The sequence below is a fragment of the Electrona antarctica genome, assembly GCF_951216825.1.
Source record: "Electrona antarctica genome assembly, chromosome: 17".
Classification (NCBI taxonomy): domain Eukaryota; kingdom Metazoa; phylum Chordata; class Actinopteri; order Myctophiformes; family Myctophidae; genus Electrona; species Electrona antarctica.
The window spans coordinates 9031475-9052480 of record NC_136798.1 but is presented as its reverse complement, the minus strand read 5'-3'; the positions used below and the strand labels follow the sequence as shown (position 1 = coordinate 9052480).

General features: G+C 44.1%; 1 protein-coding gene across 1 annotated transcript; it reads right to left on the bottom strand.

Annotated features, from left to right (window-relative positions):
* Window positions 1-6419: 6419 nt before the first annotated feature.
* ism2b (isthmin 2b) lies at window positions 6420-20528 on the bottom strand. The gene is made up of 6 exons (XM_079525788.1): window positions 20397-20528; window positions 14852-15097; window positions 11789-12122; window positions 7898-8035; window positions 7576-7647; window positions 6420-7155 (listed from the first exon to the last, which is right to left on the bottom strand). Exons 1-6 carry the CDS (start codon window positions 20523-20525, stop codon window positions 6638-6640), a joined length of 1437 nt encoding a protein of 478 aa, XP_079381914.1. The 5' UTR covers window positions 20526-20528; the 3' UTR covers window positions 6420-6637.
* Window positions 20529-21006: the final 478 nt, after the last annotated feature.

The window sequence follows — 21006 nt, the reverse complement described above, 5'->3', positions numbered from 1 at the left end:
ATAACAATAATAAAGGCAAAAAGCCAAAAACAAATCTTAAAAAAAAGAAGAAAACTGAAGTGAGTGGTGCTGTACTGTACTGTACTGTACTGTACTGTACTGTACTGTACTGTACTGTACTGTACTGTACTGTACTGTACTGTACTGTACTGTACTGTACTGTACTGTACTGTACAATCCCTCCTCCCTGGCATGTGTGTGTCTGTGTGTTAGGCTGTGCAACAGTGACACTTGGTGGTGAACACAGGCTATAACGCTATTTTCGTGCTCGGACACATTTTCGTGCTCAGACACATTTTCGTGCTCGGACACAGACACACACACACACATAGCTGTCTATAGGAGTGGTTGCACCACTCAAAAAGAAATAAATACCAGATGTACAAGCCTGTACACTTAGAGTTGATTAGAAAATACTCTGGTTCTCTGTTTGGTATCATGCATACATTCAGTTGGAATCTGAATACAAAGAGACTCCGAGCCAGCTCTGTATCTTCAAATGTTATTATTATTATTATTATTATGTTTTTTCACCTGGGACCGAGATGAGTGATCTTGCTGAGGGATCTATGCTCATCAAAGTTGTGTCGGTCATGTAACTCACCATGCAGGAGTTGGCCCGGGACCCGTTTTTTGGAATGATGACTCATGGTTTGAGAAAAGCTTCTCCTGACATGTCTGATAGATATGGTTAATGGTGCTTTTGAACAGCAGACATAGACCCAATATGATGTTATGCCAAGAGCACTCCATCAGTAACACAGAACAAATGAGGGAAGCGCTTGATGCTGTTGATTCATTGGGTGGTTCAATAAAACCACAACAACATTTGCACATAGTTCATACATGCACTGTCATCACAAATGTGCCATGACACCTAATCGATTACTACCTTTACAAAGGTCTTTTGATGGCAGAAAAGGTCATGTAGATAAAAAAAAAAGGAAAAATGAATAAATAAACACATCAAATAGAGATTAAAAAGAGTTGATGATGTATTTTATATGTGATTAATATTATCAAAGACGTGGGCAAAGACGTATAAAGTATGTTACATACAGAAAACAGCTTTTGATGGTTTTACATTCTTGGTTTTCAATATGGTTGCTGGACAGAACACTTTGGCTGGGAATGTGAAATAACCCCTGGCTGTCCTCTCTCTGTCGTGCACAGTCAGTGCTCTCATGCTTGTAGATTCAGAACTTACTGAGGGGGCCTGGAAGTATTGTTCATCCAGATCGGTGGACAAATAATACTAAGGTTCTCTATGGCAGGGGTTCTCAACGTTTTTGGCCGGGGACCCCCGGAAATGCTTTGGCAATGTCTCGGGACCCCCGCCCCGCCCCCTCTCGACCCCCAATATAAATTGACTGCTACAATAACCTTAAACCATTTTGGGCGGGAACCCCTTTTGGTGTTTTAAGCATTGTTATAATTTAGCTATTGAAAAATAGCAGATCTACAAGCTCATAGCGCGCCACCGAGTGGCGCGCTACGAGCTTGTAGGTCTGCTATTTTTGAAAAATCGTGAAAATAAAATTTAAAAAAAATAATTTGGGGACCCCCTAAAATAATTTGGCGACCCCCCAAGGGGTCGCGACCCACGGGTTGAGAACCCCTGCTCTATGGTAGTAAGATCACCTGCTGATGTGTAGATTGTTATGGTTATGGGTATCATGACTCTTGAGAGTCAAAACAAAGACATCTAAAGTCAGTCAGTTGAGCTCGTCTGTGGGGTGGACATGATGTGTGACATATGAATATAATAAATGCAGTATGAGCCACGAATAATGACACGGTAAAAATGAGCAAGGCAATCAATGCAAAGTCTTTATATATTTCTTCATCATAATTGCAACATCATATTCACAGAGCACTGAAATACAATGTAAGAGTGAAATACAGACACTTGATTTTGATGTTTTGATGTAATGTGAGGCCAGCGGTTTCCCTTTTGTCGTCGAGCGCCCGCATTTCTCAGTCCGAGTAGTGCACCATGTTGAGTAGAGTCATTTCAAAGCTTCAGCAAAACTTTAAAAAATAAACAAAGAACTGACAAATAAATACTGTACAAGACCATATATGTAATACTAGGTTCAGAAATCACAAAAAAAGAACATGCTTTTTGTAACAGAACACTTGATAATACGCACTTGAACAATGCAGCATTCCTGGCAAGTTATCTTGTCCTTTCGCCACGACACTATATCATCAACAAATGGCAAACATGAGTACATATTCATATATGTCTTCTGATATATATACCTGTGTGTGTGTGTGTGTGTGTGTGTGTGTGCGCGTGTGTGTGTGTGTGTGTGTGTGTGTGTGTGTGTGTGTGTGTGTGTGTGTGTGTGTGAGTGTGTGTGTGTGTGTGTGTGTGTGTGTGTGTGTGTGTGTGTGTGTATATACACACACACATACATACTGTATATACTGTATAGGCTATATATGCAGTATATATACTGTATGTATACACACAATATACCTTAAATAAAGTGCCTTCTTTTAAGATTGGTGGTTTCATAATGTATTATTAAGTGCGCATTTGCATACATACATCCCAAAATAGAAATTCCTGAAAGAGGTTTGGAGTAAAAAAACAAACAAACAAACAAACAAACAAAAAAACAAACAGCACAAACAACATCCATTGATTACACAGTAGAATCTGGAGTGTTAATTTATCTCTGAAAGTGCAAAAAGCTTTACCCATTGCAGAGTTAAATTAATACTTTGTGGAACAGACAGAGTGGGCTAATCCTGAAGTAGCGTAGTATTCTCAGATGGCTGCCATTGAATGTACTGTAAGCCAATGTCTGGATGGAATGAACCTTATTGTTTCATGTAGGGACAGTGTGCGTGAGACCACTGTTGATTTTGACAGCACATTTTGATTTTAGTTTTAGTCATAGTCTCTTGATTTGAATAGTTTTCATTTAGTTTTTAGTCACATTTTAGTCACCTGGAGTGTTTTAGTGTTAGTCTAGTTTTAGTCGACCAAATCTACAGTTAATTTAGTCGTCTAAAATGTATTTTGGCGGGCCTTGATGCCGCCGTAGTGACTGCGACACGTTGTGAGCATGTAGTATCAGCTATTTTCAGCATGCAACCAAGTGTAAAATGACCTACTGGATCTCTTATCCACTAGTCCCTTCCTAACATTTTAGTCTAGTTTTTATTTGTTGACGAAATTGTCGATATATTTAGTCTTAGTTTTAGTGGTCACATCTTAGTTTTCAATTAAGTTTCCCATTTAGCTTTCGTCAGTGAAAAAAGGTAGTCGAGGAACATTTTTCGTCATAGTATTTGTACCAGGAGGGAAGGAATGCTTCAGTAATACACCTGGAACCTGACTCAAATGATTCCTTTTGCAGTGGTGGAAAAAGTATACTCACATTAATTAGTTGAGTAAAAGTATCAATACTGCAATGTAGAAATACCCTGTTAGGGGTGACTCACACGGTCACAACAGATTGATGTATGCTTGTTGTATGAGATGTATGCTTGTTGTAAGCTCTCAATGCATTTCCAATGGGAGTCACATGGTTTGACACAACATTTGTGTTGTATGAGGGGGAGAGGGGCAGTCGAAACACAGCTTGTAGTCCAAAATGTTGTATCAAACCATGTGACTTCCATTGGAAATGCATTGGGGCGGCCATGACACTTACAACATTCATACAACACGCATGCATCAATGTTTTAAAGGTGTGAGTCGCCCCTTACAAGTTTTAAAAAAGGTCTGTGGCATCAAAATGTACTTAATTAAAGTACCAAAAGTACTCATTATGTAGAATGTCCAATTACACAAGTTTTCAAATGTATAAATATATTTTGAAAATAGCATTCTTGTTAAACATCTGCGTTACTTAATTTACAAGAAGTCTGCACAATTAGAGAATGTAGAAGAATTGTTATTTTGATCAACGACAACAAAATATTCAACGTTTTGGGTCCGAGAGGCTCAAATGGTGCTCTGTGGTTCAAATGCCAAATAAATAATGGGCCTTGATATGAAAAAGATTGAAAACCACTGCATTATAGCAGTGCTCCCCTCCATGTCAATGTCATTAAACCACTGCATTATAGCAGTGCTCCCCTCCAGGTCAATGTCATTAACCTACTAAGCTTTGATATACTTTGCTAAAAATAGCAAAAAACGCATGTGCTGTGAGCTTATTATAGATGTACTAGCCCATTTAGGCCTGAGGCAGATTCTAAAAAACGCCTCTATATCCTGACCTAAGTTTTCTGAAAAACTTACATTTTTGAATACTGTACATACTGTACAGAACCCAAAAATGGGTTCCCGGCCTGAGGGGGTAAAACACCAAAAGGGGTTCCCGCCCAGAATGCGCTAGTATTGTTTTTTTTGCCATTTTGTAAAATAAAATAAAGAAATTGGAACATTTCACCTATGATGACATTCCAATAGGGACACCATTTTGATGTACATTCAATATCAGCCATTGGAACACCACCTATAGCAATAATTTCCAACTCTGGGACACAGGGACCAGTCCTAGTGGTTTTCCATCTTACCATGTTGCATTCACCTGGTATAACACGTCTAAATAGTCCCGAATTACTAGCAGTGGTGGAACGTAACCAAGTACATTTAAATTGTTTGAGGTATTTGTACTTTACTTACAGTAAATTAATCAGAGTATTTCCAATTTCCAGTATTTTTACTTCTACTCCACTATACACCTCAGAGGCACATTATTGTACTTTTACTACACTACATTTATTTGAAAACTTTAGTTACTAGTTACTTTGTAGATTTTGAATACTTTATTACAAAACATACATTAACCACTTCAGCCCCTATATACATTTCGGCCATTTGAAAATAGCAGATCTACAAGCTCACAATGCATCGCCGCATTGTGAGCTTGTAGGAGAAGTACATTTTGATGACAATACTTTTGCACAGTACATTTTGTATTCCGGACAAGCGTATTTCTGTATTACAGTATTGATACTTTTACTTAAGTAAAACATTTGAGTACTTTTCCCACCACTGCTAATTAGGCACCTATAATGACAGGTGTGAATGCAAACTTCCTGGTAGGTTAGGTAAGAATCAGCTCTATACTAAAGGTCCCGACTCCCTAGGACCAGGACGATTATGAACTTCTGAAAGTTCCAGTCAAGAACGTTAATCTGAACTGGAATGGTCGGTTCTATCCATTCCAGCACCATGCCTATGCTCATATAGACTTCAAGCTGCAGTCTTGACAGCAGAAACTCCTTTTTTCTTAACCAAAAAAAACAACAACAGAGATATAATAATTGTATCAAGAGTTGAGTTGCTTGTCAAAACCGCACAAAAGCATTATTCCGTTAATTCAGTGACTGCTGTATGGTGTTCATTGTTCATCTCAATCTGCTTTACACGTTCCACGCCCTTCTGTCAATCACTACCCAAATACACACACACACTTAGTACAAGGGTCCAATATGGCACACCCCTGTCGGAGGTAAGTGGACAGATTTTTATCATCATGGTCAGTCCGTCCCCCTGAGAACGTTGTGGAGAAACATCCATGAAACACAATAATGCTCAGTTTAGGACCATTTTGGCCTATAATTTTACACTGCAGATACTAAGTATAGGCCAGATGGACGCAGGTACCAATAATCTGATTCATATCTCTTGGCAGTACAGAAATATGATAGTAGTCTTATGCTTAATTTATACGCACTCGTACAACAATGTGAATTTCTGACAAAAACAGATCTTCAAGCTGCCGCCGTTCCACATCCTCGACACATTAGCTTGAAGATCCTTTTTAACATGACCCAAAGGAATCGAGTCCCCACACTGTACATTAACTGAAATACATTAATGTGCCTGCATGCGAGACCAAATGGGAACTTTTCATTTATCCATTTCTGTAAACACAGTCAAATCTAAAGTGTTCACTTAACTCAGTTGTTTTTACAATCTCCGAGATAAACTAACACTGTAGTTTACTGTGGTACAGGACAGATATCCTCCCTATAAAATGTAGGCGTGTATTTTCAAAGCATCACCCTTAGTATCTTTCAAACCTGAAGTATGTTCATTTATTATTAGCAGCATAGTTAAGATTCTTAATTAGTTGGACTCTGCCCATTCTTTCTTATCTCTATCAGTATAACTAGCCACTTAATCATGTGTTTCCTAATCTGTACGGAAGCAGGATCAAGATGATTTCCACATGTTGCGATTATTAACCCACTAAACTCCAGATCACCAATAACAAAGCCAGCAGGTAGACATCACGCGTACACGTACACACGAGAGTGTACAGAATAAAAAAAATAGACAGCTCTATGTCATGCTGGATGTATAACAGCTTGGAAAGCATTGGGAGAATACTGCATTAGTTTCCATTCATGTAATTCAGTTCAGTTAAGTCTGATGTCAGGATGCTGTGCCGAATCCTAACTTGAGACAACCATACATCTCCTCCATGACCTCTGACTCAGAGGCTCTGTCTGAGACATCAACGTGCTGTCCACGGCGGATGCAAGATGTAGACATAATATGACGTTTCTTTTTCTTTCTCGAAGGTAGGCACTACCTTCTCAAGTTAGGATTGGGCCACTGTCTCGCTAGGTTGAAGTGGTAAGTTTTGGCTGCGGTCCCTCAGTACTCCCTGGCTTCTTCCAGCTCGTTCATGAACACGTCTTCGTGGGGGTTCTCCGGGCACGTCAGCCCGTTGTTGGGCGGCCGCACCGCGTGGAAGCGGCTCCAGTCCCCCTTGCACAGGATCCAGGGAAGCACGTCCACTTTGAAGTGCAGCTCGGGTGAGAACTCGGTGCTGATGAGGTTGGGCGTGCCCGCGCCCTTCCCCCGCGTGATCAGCCTCCCGCGGTCGTCGTAGCAGCAGTGCTGCGCTGCCAGCGTGGACGAGTCGCTGGAGAGTGCCGACCTTAGGCAGCTGCGAGCCGACGGCTTGTAGATGTCCAGCCGCGCCTTGGGGCCACTGTCGTCGCGCCACCGGAAGGTCCGGTCGTGGGTGTCGTCGAAAACACTGACCACGGTGTAGGCCGCCTCAGAGGGGTAGGAGCAGGGACAGCCGGGGAGCTCAGATACGACCTGGTGGAGGTACCTCTGGAGGAACTCACTCTTACAGTTCAGCCATTTCTCACAGCTGTCCACATCTGGAAGGGTAGCATGTCAGACGAAGTGGCGTTAGAGGTGTCTATCATGCTAGAAAATACTATATAGTTTCCTCTTGGATAATACGTCTAGAGAGAGATGCCTAGAGGTCTGTGTGTGTATAGTGGCATCATAGAGACATGTGCTAGCAATCAAGTTAGCTCAGAAGTAGCTTAAGAAATATGTTGGTAATTCTACCACCGGAATAAGTTCAACCTGACTTTAATTTGTATGCTATATAAGAGTTTTATACATAGAATAATTATACTCTTAAGGTCGTTGCAGACTGGGCGCGCTTTTCTGAAAAACGGCAGAAAAACGCAGCTAAGCATATTACCGAGCACTTAACCCAAAAGTCTGCATATAGTTTGGGTGCACACATCACTGGGTAAGGAATAGTAAGGTATTCGCTTTCAACTGACCTGTGCCAAATGGTTCTGTGCCGTTCTCCTTCTCGAAGGGGAAAGGTTCCACCACCACAGTGTTGCCATCATCTACAAAGAAGAGTCACATATTTAACACACATAACAGGTACATGCCTACTCTTTTTTCCTGTATGAGTTGCATTAATGAAGATGGCTAGAGCAAAAGTCAATAGAGATCTAGATGAAGATCTACAGTACAGGGACCCAGATCTATGGACGTACAGGTATGGAGATATGGACCTATGGAGAATTATGGTCCTATCATAATACATATATGGAACCAGGCCGGAGTCCAGGCAAAGTGTGAATGGTATCTCACCTGGACACGGTTCCAGGTCACATTTGGAGGCCTCTGTCAGAGTGCAGGAGTAGCCGCAGGACTTTGTCCTCTTCCTCTCGCCGTGTCCACAGGTGACCGAGCAGGGAGACCAGGTGGTCCACTCATCTGTCTCCTTATCTGTGGGAGAAGAGGCAGTTCATGAGGACGGCCCGTCCCTCAAACTCAGCCCACAGTCCTACACTGTAAAATCCGGTTAATTTAACTCTGAAAATGACTAAAGATTGTTATAAAGAAAAAGAGAAAAACAGAAAGAGCTTGGAAATCTAATCTAATTAAGAAAACTAATTGTGAAATTCCTTTCTTGCTAGCTGCACTGCAGCGTCCTGGCAGCATCGTCCATATCTCCCACTTGACACACACGCGCGCATTAAGCATCAGCATCTGCATCGCTGTACTTGTCTACCATCACTTTACAGTACAGTCACAAATAAAGCAGAAATAGCCCCCAAGGGCTAGGATAGAAAAAGGCAGGGGCACAGTGATATGTTTGCGGTCATGGGCAACATTTGATTCTCGTTCACCACATGCGTTTAACGAGCTACTAAGGAAGAGGAAAATAACAGGCTCAAAGGGCTGGTTGAGATTTGTGTGTGTGTGTGTGTGTGTGTGTGTGTGTGTGTGTGTGTGTGTGTGTGTGCGTGCGTGCGTGCGTGCGTGCGTGCGTGCGTGCGTGCGTGCGTGCGTGCGTGCGTGCGTGCGTGCGTGCGTGCGTGCGTGTACGCGTGTACGCGTATGTGCATGCGTGTGAAAAAAAAAACTAAGTAAAACAACTTATTTCAGCTGAAGGATAATTTGCAGACACTGGTTGTGGGTTTGAGCATACAGTATATTCTTGAACCTCCCTAATCCAGAATAAGCATTCATTTCTAGTCTGCCCAAGTCGATATAGCAGCCAATTTTCTCCTGTTATAACTATTCTCATGCAAAGCCATGGTGTTTTGAAGCGAGATTCTGTCAAATTAGAGAGAGAGGGGGGGGGGGGGGGGGGAGTTGATCCACCCACGCCACCACGTTTCCTCATGGTGTTAATGATACTGAAAACAAGTTGTTCTGGATTAAAGGCGAGGTGGGTGCAGAAATACCAGCTTGGGTGTAGCGAACGGCGAACGCTCATTTCGCCTATGTGGGCGCTGCCAGCTCGCCATTCGACCACACGGGAACAGCGTCCCAGGAGAGCCGTAATTACAGGAAAGGCCCATGCGGGCATCGTTGATTTATGCTCACCGAATCTTTAGATCTGACCACTTAAGAGGCATTGTTGCCCTTTTGCCGGCTAGTCCACACATCCACTTCACTTATACAGTCGAGCTTTATGTGAGTCTGTTCTAATATAGTTCACATGGATTTAGGAAAGCCTGCATGTCTTGAACTACAGTAGCATGGTTTTCACACGACACAGCTGTGTGCTATTAGTCCAACATGCAAAAAGGGAATCAACAAAATCAATGGGCAGGCTGAATGTGTGTAATTTACAGGTGAGTCACTAAAAAAACAGCCTCTTTGATGAATAGGCCTACTCCTCTGAAAGACTACAGCTTCTCCATAGGTTTAGATGAATAGGCCTACTCCTCTGAAAGACTACAGCTTCTCCATAGGTTTAGATGAATAGGCCTACTCCTCTGAAAGACTACATCTTCTCCATAGGTTTTGAGCCATGACCAGCACAACGCCCCACAACCCTCTGTCTCTCTCAATGCAATCACTCAATCTCTCTCTCTCCTCCTCGCTCTCTGTGTGGTTTCTATCAACCAGTTTGTATGTGTATTTGCGCATAAAAAACCTTGAATGGAAGCATTCGAAAAGATGTTGAAATATCACAAAAAAAGGGTTTTTACCTCAGTTACCCCAGTCTTAATTCATTTATCCTCTCATTCCTCTCTTTTCCTATTCTCTTTCTCTGTCACTGCCACCCAATAAGGTCTATCCATTCACTTGCCATACAGCCCCCAGAGGAAATCAGAGGAGAAACGTAAATAAATAAATGCTAAAGCCATCAATTATGCCAGGCCCTGGCTCAAAGGGCCGAGCCGTGGAGGGCAGCGAGGGCTGCCGGGGTCTGGGTTTGGGGGGGGAGGGGGGTTGGCGGGGCACGGGTGTTGGGCTAGGGGGGTTGCCTGGGATAGATAAAAGGCCAGTCGAATGGGCCCTGTCATTCTATGTTCCCAATCTGCCCTCTAATTGTCCACAAGCAGTGGGCTGTTTTGTCCCAGAGAACAGTGCCGGCCTCTCGCTGCCATTAGCGAGCGCAACGGGCCCATCTTCAAAAGGCAGGCCTCCGCGACCACTGTCTACTTCAAAGTGCCTGAAGCCCACAATGCGCTGACGGTCGAGTGCTCGCATTGCCCCTCTGGCCTGGCATCGGCAGACTCACTCAGGACAGCCCCTATGCTACCGAGCCACTCTGTTGTCCTCTGTGTCTGTCTGTCTGTCTGTCTGTCTGTCTGTCTGTCTGTCTGTCTGTCTGTCTCTCTCTCTTACCCTCAAACATTCCTGTCCCTTCCATCATACAATTCATCAATGACCTAACTTCACACCGAGACTTTCCATTTAAAACCTCTCTTCTGTATCACGATCAATGAAAAACATTAAATTCTTCTAAAAGTGGCCAGATGCAGTCAATTTGCTGTATTGTGTTACCAGACCAGGCCTGAGGAAGCTAAATCTACCAAATTGAACAATCCAGCGTAGCGATACTTCAGCTATAAGCACGGAAGGCAGGAGGTGAACATTGCTAGCTCACTCTCCCCCGAGCCCCCATTCATTCGCAAAAAAGTTCATTCATACATACTCCCACAAGTCAGCCTGTCTCTCCACGTTCAACCTCACTTCATTCTCATTCGCTACAAGCTAACTCACACACGCCCTCATTCCCACAGTGCAAATCAGGCGGCCCTTTTAAGCAGTCCACTATTCACTGTTCATTCTACATGCTTAGCTGACACAGCTAGTTGTACAGCTGTCAGCGTTCAAATTCCCTCCACCTCCCCAGCCTCCTCCATGTGACATTTAGTTCTGTTGATGATGATTATACTGTGATTTATGGATTGTACTATGACATGTGCTATCTTAACTCATGCAATTGAAAGGTTTAATGTTATGTTCATGTAATAACTGTCTTGTGCTCTGCTCTGGGGGGGGTTTGTGATCTCAGATTCTGTGTCATGTTTGCACAGGAAATGCGTATATTCACAGGAGCAGAGTCTAACTGAAGTACAATGGATGGATGACGATCACCACGGACAGCGCCACATTTTTCAGAGATAACAGCCAAATTGCGACAGTAGGTCGCGCAGATTACTATGAGATTACTATCAGTGACTACGTCACGCAACCATATATGATCGTCAGTCCGTCACGCCTCGTGACACGCTCCATATATGGCCGTCTCTGCATATATGAAGATCACGACACTGACCAGCAGCGGTGGCCGGACGGTTTGCGGAGCGGTCTTGATACCGGAAGGTCGCCAGTTCGTATCCCCGGACCGGCACGTTAAAATTACCACCGCTGAAGTGCCCTTGAGCAAGGCATTGAACCACTACCATGAAATGTTCTATGAGCAGGGCCTGGCTGTAAACAAGTATCTGATGCTTAGTCCAGTTACCCTGGGTAAATATAGTAACTTTGCTTTGCTAACCTCATCAAACCCTGGATAGCCATACATGGAGAAGACTGGATCATCACCTAGATCTGCATATATGTTATGGAGCCAGCCAGCAGAATAAAGGGCCGGCCCTACCTGGGCCCTCATCAAATCCTGTACACTCAAGACACTGCCCCCGCAGCCACACTCATATTTGAAAACACGTTGTAACCTTGTTTTGTGTTTTACTACTGTTATCATTATGAATCACACTTGGCAAAGCTTACCATAATAACTCTGCACTGGGTCCCATCCCTCGTTCCAGTGACTGTCCCAGTCTCCTCCCACACCGCTGGGGAGTGGATCCTCACTGCCATAGTCCAGAGAGTAGTCTTCCTCCTCCTCTTCCTCTCCAGTGTCCTCCGAGCCTGACCGCCCTGTGCTGTCTTCACTGGAGTCGGCATCGGTGTAGCCCCAGAATAGGGGCCAGAAGAGCTTCTTCCCTGCCGGCCAATCCACCGTGGCAGACGGGGATGAGGGAGAGGAGGGTAGCCACTCTTTCTCCTTGGCCAGCTCCATCTCCACCTCCATCTGTGGGTTGTCCACCACCTCGATGGTTACCTGTGTGGGGAGAGGGGAATCCCACTGAATTAATGTGAATTGTGCCTTGTCATTGTCATTGGTCTTACTTGCTTATTTACTTACTTATGTACTTACTTACTTACTTACTTACTTACCGGTACTTACTTACTTACTTACGTACGTACTTACGTACTTACTTACTTACTTACTGAACTTACTGAAGAGACACAGTAAGGCACCAAACAAGGTGTAAAACAGTGACATTTGATGGTTCACAGAATGGCTGTGAGACAATAAGGCTGTGTTTTCATATGCTGTGTTTTCAACCAAATCCCTCCCTAGTACATACTACTGTACCTTTTTGTTTGCCGGGTTGGTTTTACCTAATGGTATGTGGAATGTTGGATGTTATTTAAGTTCTTCTTAACCACACCATAGCTAGATATGTCATAATAGCCTGCGAACATTCCGCGACAATAACACATGGGCCTGTGTGGATCAACTATGTTAGCCTAAGATATAGGAGGAGAATAAAAGACCCCTGGGGGATTGCAGTCAAGGAGTATAGGGTTTAAGTGTGTAAGCCATGGAAGTACAGGCATGTGACATAATTGGATTATAGTGATGAAAACTAACATAAAACTACATTGCTTTATGTTCCATTTATAGGCCCTACTGTTCCGCAATAAATTAAGAGGTTACAATGACGTTGATTTATTTCATGGGTTTCACAGGTTTAATGTTTGTTTTTAGTTCAATGTTTGTTTTAAAAACGCCATTGACAATGAAGGGAAACTTTACGTCATCTTGTCCCTAACACAAACATTAAATGCCATTAACAATAAAGAGAATTTAATGTTTGTTTTGTCACCGTTTGTTTTACATCACCATTACATCTCCTAATCATAGCAACACGAGTTAGACTTTAATATATTATTAGCGCCCCTCACTTCACACGGGTGTGATTTTTTAAATATAAATAAGACTGATTATGATATAAATTATCACCCAGCATTCATTGACATCACGCTCACTTCCAATCTTGCGAAGTACATGCTCTCAGTTGCATACTTTCTTGGTTTACCATGGGCGATAAACTGTCCATATGATCATCTATATGTCTAGAAATGCAATGAGCAAAGAATTCCAAGCTCATTTCAAATCAACCATCTTATCTAAATGTTGGCCTGTGATATGAAGCCTTGTTGAAGCTAACCAAACAGGACATACTGTATGAGCAATAAGCAATCAGACGATCAAAATGATGCCCTGTTCCTTTGCCTTATGCATCTAACCCGCAGAGAACATGAGCATTTGTTCTGCTCTCGTTAGCTCAGTATGACTCAGTCTAGATGCTACAGGCGAGGCAAGGGGCCCTGCTTTAATTGATGTGAAGAACAGGCAGCAAGAAGGCAAGAGAGGGAACTAAGAACAGGCAGCAAGAAGGCAAGAGAGGGAACTTCCTGCCTGCATATATACTGGCTTATGGATTAAGTACTGCTATATGTGGACAAAACCCAGAAAGTATCTGTGTCATTTTATACTTTAGCTTTTCAAAAATAGAAAAGCTTATAGCGTGTCAGTTTGTGGCGCACTAGGAGCTGTAGATCTGCTATTTTTTGAAAAATCGTGAAAGTGTGTGTAATTTTCGTTATATATAAATTTTTAAAGCAAACATTTTTAACTCAAATCTTTGCTTCTGGGATCCCTGGAACAACATATTTTTCGATGGGGGTCAGTATACAGCGGCCAAATACAAATACCTTTGGGGATCCAATTGACATGAAACAGTTCGAGGTCTTATTAAAGGATAAAGAGGCCAATTTGGTGCACATGTTGCAGAAGAATCAGCCAGATTGGGACAGCGAGCAACAGGGCAGGCAGCTGTATAGCCATATGATGTAGACATAGCCATTATTATGTCCACTTAACCACATCCTGACTGCAGTGACCAGAAAGCGGACGAAGAATAACTACCCTGTGAGAAGTTAAACAGAAAGACATTTGGGAGAGACAATTTAGAACAGTGGTTCCAAAACTCTTTCGTGTCAAGGACCCCCGAATGGACACTTATTAACCTGCGGACCCCCATTTGAAAAGAGATGCCAGAGACCCCCATAAGAGAACATTTCTACGGCTCTAGCAGTACTCAACCATTTTAATTTCAAGGACCCCCAGTTTGACCTGAATTAGGCTACGGACCCCCATTGGATGGCATTTCTATCTCTGGGAGCCCTCCATTGGCTCCCGGTCGCTGCCCGCAACCAAAGGTATGGCACCGCCATATCTTGCAAGTCCGATCGCACCCTACAAACCCTCCCGAGCACTCCGATCAGCTGACGCATGGAAGCTGGAAGCACCCTCGCTAAAAACGCCGGGACAACGCTTCACACGTCCCAAACTCTTCTCCCTTCTGGCTCCAAAACGATGGAATGCACTTCCCATTGTAATCAGAACTACAGATTCTCTCCCAGTCTTCCACCGCAGTCTGAAAACGCACCTCTTCACTTCAGACTCCATCTTAGCCCATTGCACTTGCCGTAGTACTTGCCCTAGCCTCGACCTCCTACAGGCGTATGCAAAGGCTCAACTTATGTAACTTAGACAGCATTTTATGTAGACTTACATAGCAGTTTATGTAGACTTATAGCATTTTATGTAGGCTAAGCATAGCAGAATATATATATGAATCGTTTCATTTTATAGATATTCCACTGTTACGTTCTTAGCATGCTAGCATGCATAAAATAGAATGAAATCCCACTGACCTGTATGTTGGGATTCTGTGAGCCCAGGTCAGCGTTAGCCAGGTCAGGGAAGTTTTTCAGGTCCAGGATAAACGGCTTGGTCTCCTCTTCTGGCTCTGGCAGAGGAAGGACCCCCACGGAGCGATGCTGAGGGTGGGACCACCTCCTCTGGTGGTGGTCCGCCGGCAGGCTCTGCACCTGGTTCTGTTCTTCCAGAGTCTCTGGATCGTATTGGACCCCACTGCTCTGAGATGGCTGGCCATGGGCCTGATTGAAAAAGGAAATATTCAAATATTAAAGAAGATATACATTTTCAGAAGGATTTATTAATTTTCTTTTCATGAGAAGTCCCCTTTTTTTCCTAAATAATGCTGCGTGCATTTTAAACACATCGGTAATTAAAATTAACATCTGGAACACAAAACCACACTATTGAAAATAAATAATGTGTATTCCAACTAGTTTGGAGATACTGATAATAAATAAATAAAAAGAAGAAGAAGAAAGAAAAAAAGACAAAACACTTTGTTGTTCACAAGGTATAATCGTCCCTTGATGGACACCTCGAGGACACTGTTTAAGTACTCATTTTTTCCAGGAAGCACCCCTTGAAAAATATTGACCGTCAGCATTCTAAAAAGCCACTGAAGCAACTAACCAATCGACCAACCAGGCCCTGCATTCTACTTTTCTATTTTGTTTCTCCCACATTGGCCATGGCATCCCAGCCCTGGACAAAGAGGGTCCTGTGCCAGAAAGAATCTCTTTTAGCTTTAATGAGAGGGCCTGGGAGGCGTGGGACCCCTGGGCTGGCCTGGGTGAGTCTCCATCCGCTGTGTCGCCGATGTCGCAGTGTACAGTACACCTCCAGGTTCTCAGAAGGAGGTCCATTCCTTTCTGGCCTGGTCCTGGACCAGTGGAAAGTGCAGTTAACCAAATTAACGAGAGACGTTACTGAGATAAATGTGGATGTCGCAATGGTAACAGGGAGGCTATTAAGGTCAAACATAATATACACTGTATAGTATGTCTATATTATCTGGGGAAATATGGGCCCCCAAGGGGCATGACCTGCCAGTGAATCAGAGGACAACGCTAGCCCTAAAGCTTATTTATACTTTGTCGTACAATATTTATTTTTCAACTGAGGAAAGTGCCTCCGTTTGTCATTTTCGTTTTTGTTGAGCGACACCTAGTTGAACAACCCCCATTCCACAACCCCTAATAAGCTCTTGAATGTCATTCACCAGGTACTACTATATCCTTCCTTACATAATATACTGTAACCAAACTGCCCCTTAACTTTATCAAATGGGGTCCATCCATGGCCTAATGAACCTTGGGGTTCTTTAAATTTAAAAAAAGGTTGAGGCACACTTCCTTAGCATAAAACAGTGGAGATTGGAGGTGCCGGGACGGGGCAGGAGGCAAAATGTTTGAGGAGCTGTAGCTGGAGCCCCCTAGAACAGGACGTACTCTTCACTGGCTGACAGCAACTTTCCCATAAAAAAGTCATTCAGCTGGTCAACTCCAGCCATGTGAAAACGTAGTGGCTATTTACAGGACCGGCCTGTCAAACATAATGAGATGGAAGACAAGGCAGCCCCCTCCACAGGAATCTGCAATTTGGCTACTAGCAAATAGCAAACTAGCAAATATTCTAACCACATTGGCCCTGGTGTCCCTATTTTGGGCACATCATTCTAGGCATTCAAGGTTTTCCAAATTCCTCAAAAAATTTCAAAAGTAACAGAAAGTTTGGCTGTTTTCAAATAGGCTAATTATGAACTTGAATTTTCAATTTGGAGAAATGTTGTTGCACCGACGCGAGGCGTGGTTTGCGGCCTTGGGGCCCCAATGAATCCGTTCTGGTGTGCAGTTAATCTGTCATAATAAAAGTCACACTTGTGTGAAGTCAGCAGGGGTGCATATCTTTGGTCCGACGTACTAAGAGTCCGACACGCAATAGTCCGACACCCTACCCCAAACCCAAACCTAACCCTAGCCGTAACCGCACGTGGAAGCCACGGGTGAGTCTTAACTGGCCGCGCATGTCGGAGCGCATGGGCACATTGAGCTTATAGGAGTAAAAGTATGTAGCCATGGGAACCAATGGTTCCATAGCCATGTGACTCATAGGGTAGGAGCCTATCTCTTGTTTTTCTAGTGTGAGATGGCTTATACGCCCATACACACCCATACACCCAGTACATACACACCCACCATCCATGACGTACTTGAAGTACTCACCAGGACATGACGCTAGCATGTCTCGGGAACGTACCTCAATCTAACACTTGGTGTTGACTGAGTGCCAAGCAGGGAGGCTTTCGGTTCCCTTTTTTCTAGTGTTTGGTATGACCCGGCTGGGGGATTGAACCCCGACCTCCCAATTTCATGGCGGACACTCTAACCACACTAGGCCACTGAGTATACTTGTGCAAAAGTTTGGGAAGACAAACTCAGTTTGCTGTATGCATGTGTCATCACCTCAGTTCTGACCAGCAGTAATGATCTCTCTCTCTTTCCCGTACGCACGCACACACGCACACACCCACGCACGCACGCACGCACGCACGCACGCACACACGCGTAGCAGAGTGGCTCAGAGCCTCTGCCTGATGGCCTCAAAAGTCTAATATCTCCCCCGGTCCATAGGGATATATATCCCTTTGGTCTAGTGGTTAAGATGTTGGACTTTCACGCGGGAGACCAGAGTTCGAATCCCGGGCGTTACGCACGCACGCACGCACGCACGCATGCACACTACTATATGGACCCATCTTTACAGACACAGATACAACGCACACCGGAGTCATGAGGGGAGGCCAAATACTTTCACACCCTCCTCATCCTGTCCTGTTACACATCTGGATCCTGTATATCACTCTCCTCCTGCTTTCTTCCTCTCCCTCGTTCCCTGCATCTCCTCCTCCTCCTCCTCTCCTCCACACAGCAGAGCAGAGGGGCTTCCCCGGATCAAAGGCCCGCGGGGCTGATGGCATGTGGTGGGTCTTTAAACTGACTGTATGGATGCAGCGGGAGACTTGAGGCCTGGCCTGGAAACTGACCTTGTGATTTCACACAAACAAACCCACTTCCACCCAACCCAAAGTGTACAACATAGCCTTGCATCTTCCTATTTACGATTTACGAATTGATGTTTGGACGAAATATCTAAGAGTGATATCCAATCATTTGTTTTGCAAAAATTGGTCTCCTGGTGGCGCTATGCCGATGTGAGAGATTTTGGGCAGAGGTTTACGGAGGTTAGGTTAAGGAGTATGCGTGCACAGTTTTACGCCAATCAGTCCAACGGTGCCGGAGACGGCCTGCTCACAGACGGCCGGAAACACACCGGAAACACACACTGCCCTCACTTTTATCCTCAATATGTACCAATCAAATCATCGCCATGGGGTGATCAGTCAATCATCAGCAAATGTTTGTGTTCACACAAACCCATATCAAAGAATAAATAATAATAATAACACACGTATATAGCTCATTATCTAAACACTCAAGGATAAGGAAACAGAGACTTATAAACTCCTCATTTGGCTGGGGACCCCCCTGAAAACCTCTCAGGAACACCTAGGGGTCCCCTGACCACATTTTGAGAACCACTATATAGCCTATACTAGGAATAATTTGGTGGTGTTGCTGCTGCCAGTGACAGTCGCTGCTTACGATGACACACATTCAGGACAGGCAGCAGAGCTGCAGAGGAGGTCGAGGCACAGGAGTGGGGGTGGGGGGGGGGGGGGGGGGGGGGCGCTGGGAAGGCGCGGTGGTGTGGCAGGCCTGATTTATGTGACCACGGATATCAAAGGCCTCTGCACTTGGCCGTTTCCAAACCATTACAGAAGAACAATAAACTATGGGCCCCCTTTGATCGCCGCTTTTGGAAATTGGAAAAAAAGGAAAAACAAATGCCTGCGCTCGGTGGAATTGGGGTGATGGGTGTTGGGGGGCTGGGGGTTAGGGGGGCTGGGATATTGACAGAGGAAACATAGGTTTCAATTTTTAGGGACAAAAAAAGGCACACTCACACTTGGACACAAAACTCCTCCTCCACTCCAGAAAAAAAAGAAAACAGGAAATTCCACATTAACACAGAATAAGGCCAACGTAAACAATCAGAAGGATGACCCTTGACCCCCTGCTCTCAACCCCCCCCCCCCCCCCCAGCTCCAGTGTGAGAGCTGCCTAGGGTTTGCCTTACTATGGTTACATAAGTCTCTCGTTACTGCGCGCCACTTTTGCTGTAGCTACTGGCCTGCAACTGCCATCCTCTCCTCTACCCCCGGCTCTCATCTTCTACTCCATCCATCCCTCCAGGCATCCATCCATCCATCCATCCATCCACCCCTTTGGAACAGTCATCCCATCCACCAGGGCACAGGAAAGGGTGCACAGTCATCAGTGACACCCTTTTATCATCAGTGCATGCTAATTCTCACCCTCCATATTCTTCTCTCCCTCTCTCGTTCTAGCTCTCCATCCCCTCTTTTTCCACATCTAACATCAATCAGACATGACATCTTACACCAATAAGACAGGCTCTAGGATAGAGAGACTCAATTGCTAACAGGAGGCCACACAGGAGAGGAAAAAAAGGTTCAAAGGCAAAAAGCTCAGACCCGACGAGCACGTACGAGCCCGCGCTTCACACTCACATGCACGCACACACACAGACACACGCGCACACGCATGCGCACACACACACACACACACACACACACACACACACACACACACACACACACACACACACACTTATAGTCTTGCATATCCATATATGTCCATGCATGTATGCAAACTAGAAACTTCAGTACCCATATTGGCCTGAATATAAGACTAGGTTTTTTTTCCCCCAATGGAAATATCCTAAAAAACGGGGTCGTATTATAATCAGGAACTAGACAATTTGACATTAAATGTTTTTTTTTCCACAAATGAGTCTTGAAAAATGGGGCTCGTCTTATAATCAGAGTCGTCTTATATTCCGAATTTTGATGTATTTGCAACCCAATGGCCAGCGCTGTCAAACCCTCTTCATTCAATACCTTACTATACAAGGAGAGGAGAACAATGCTGTAGTGTAGTGGGCTATAGCCTATACCTGTTTTCCGGAATAAATTCCACTGTAATTTAATTTGAGGTAGGCCTATTAAAACAATATAAACTTTATGTATGTGGTTCAACGCTGATTATATGGTGTAAAAACAAGTAAAACAACGGCTGTTATATATATTTTTTTTAAAGGGCAAAGCAATGCATGCATAGCATATTCATAAATATGGGTAAATTATCATCACAGCCTATAGCTGTTGAAAACATGACTGCAGGGCAATGAATGGGAATCCGAATTATGCACGTAGCCTGTCGCCAATAAACATGTCAACCTGCATGCATCATTTTAACTTAATATAGTGTAGCCTATCGGGTGCAGGTGTTATCACAGAGCATCACAGTTAGGGAAATTTAAGGAACTTAATCGTTACTAATATCAACGCAGTGGAACTTTCTTTGCACGCAGGACACACATATGAAAACAACTTACCTCTAAAGAAACGCCATTACGGAGATTGTGGCCAACATTCTTGTGCCTGGTGGGAAAAGCCGTCACAAAACTAACTACAAGTATTAGCCAAAACATCAGCATCTGAAATCTCCCTGTGACTTGATGCATCTTCTCCACTGACAGAAAAAGAAATCCTTTTAGGGAAGATTCGTAAATGCTCCTATACTCTGCGCCTCAAACTGCTTTTTTTCTCCGTTTAATTATTTTGATTTACAATAATCGAAAGTCTCCAGACAGTGCTTTCATCGATTTTGTCTTTGACGTTGTCTTCGGGACAGAGTTGTCAGCTTCAGTTCGAAGTGTCGCACTTTATGAAGCTGCGCTCCAGTGTCCAGCCGTACGTCTCCAACACAACACGCTACCCTGTCTGACTCTGTCCGTATGGTGGGTCGAGGTCAAGATGCCCCATAAAGACAGCCTGCAAACGGCTTTAAGTAGCAGCAAAACAAATACCCAAATACCCACGCAAAGATATCCCCGTCCGCACCGGCGCTTCACGCTTTATTCGACTACTTTACACAATGTGAGTCGTTTCTCGTCGTGGGTGGGTGGGTGGATTTTCCCAATGCTCTGACATCTGGAGCGAATA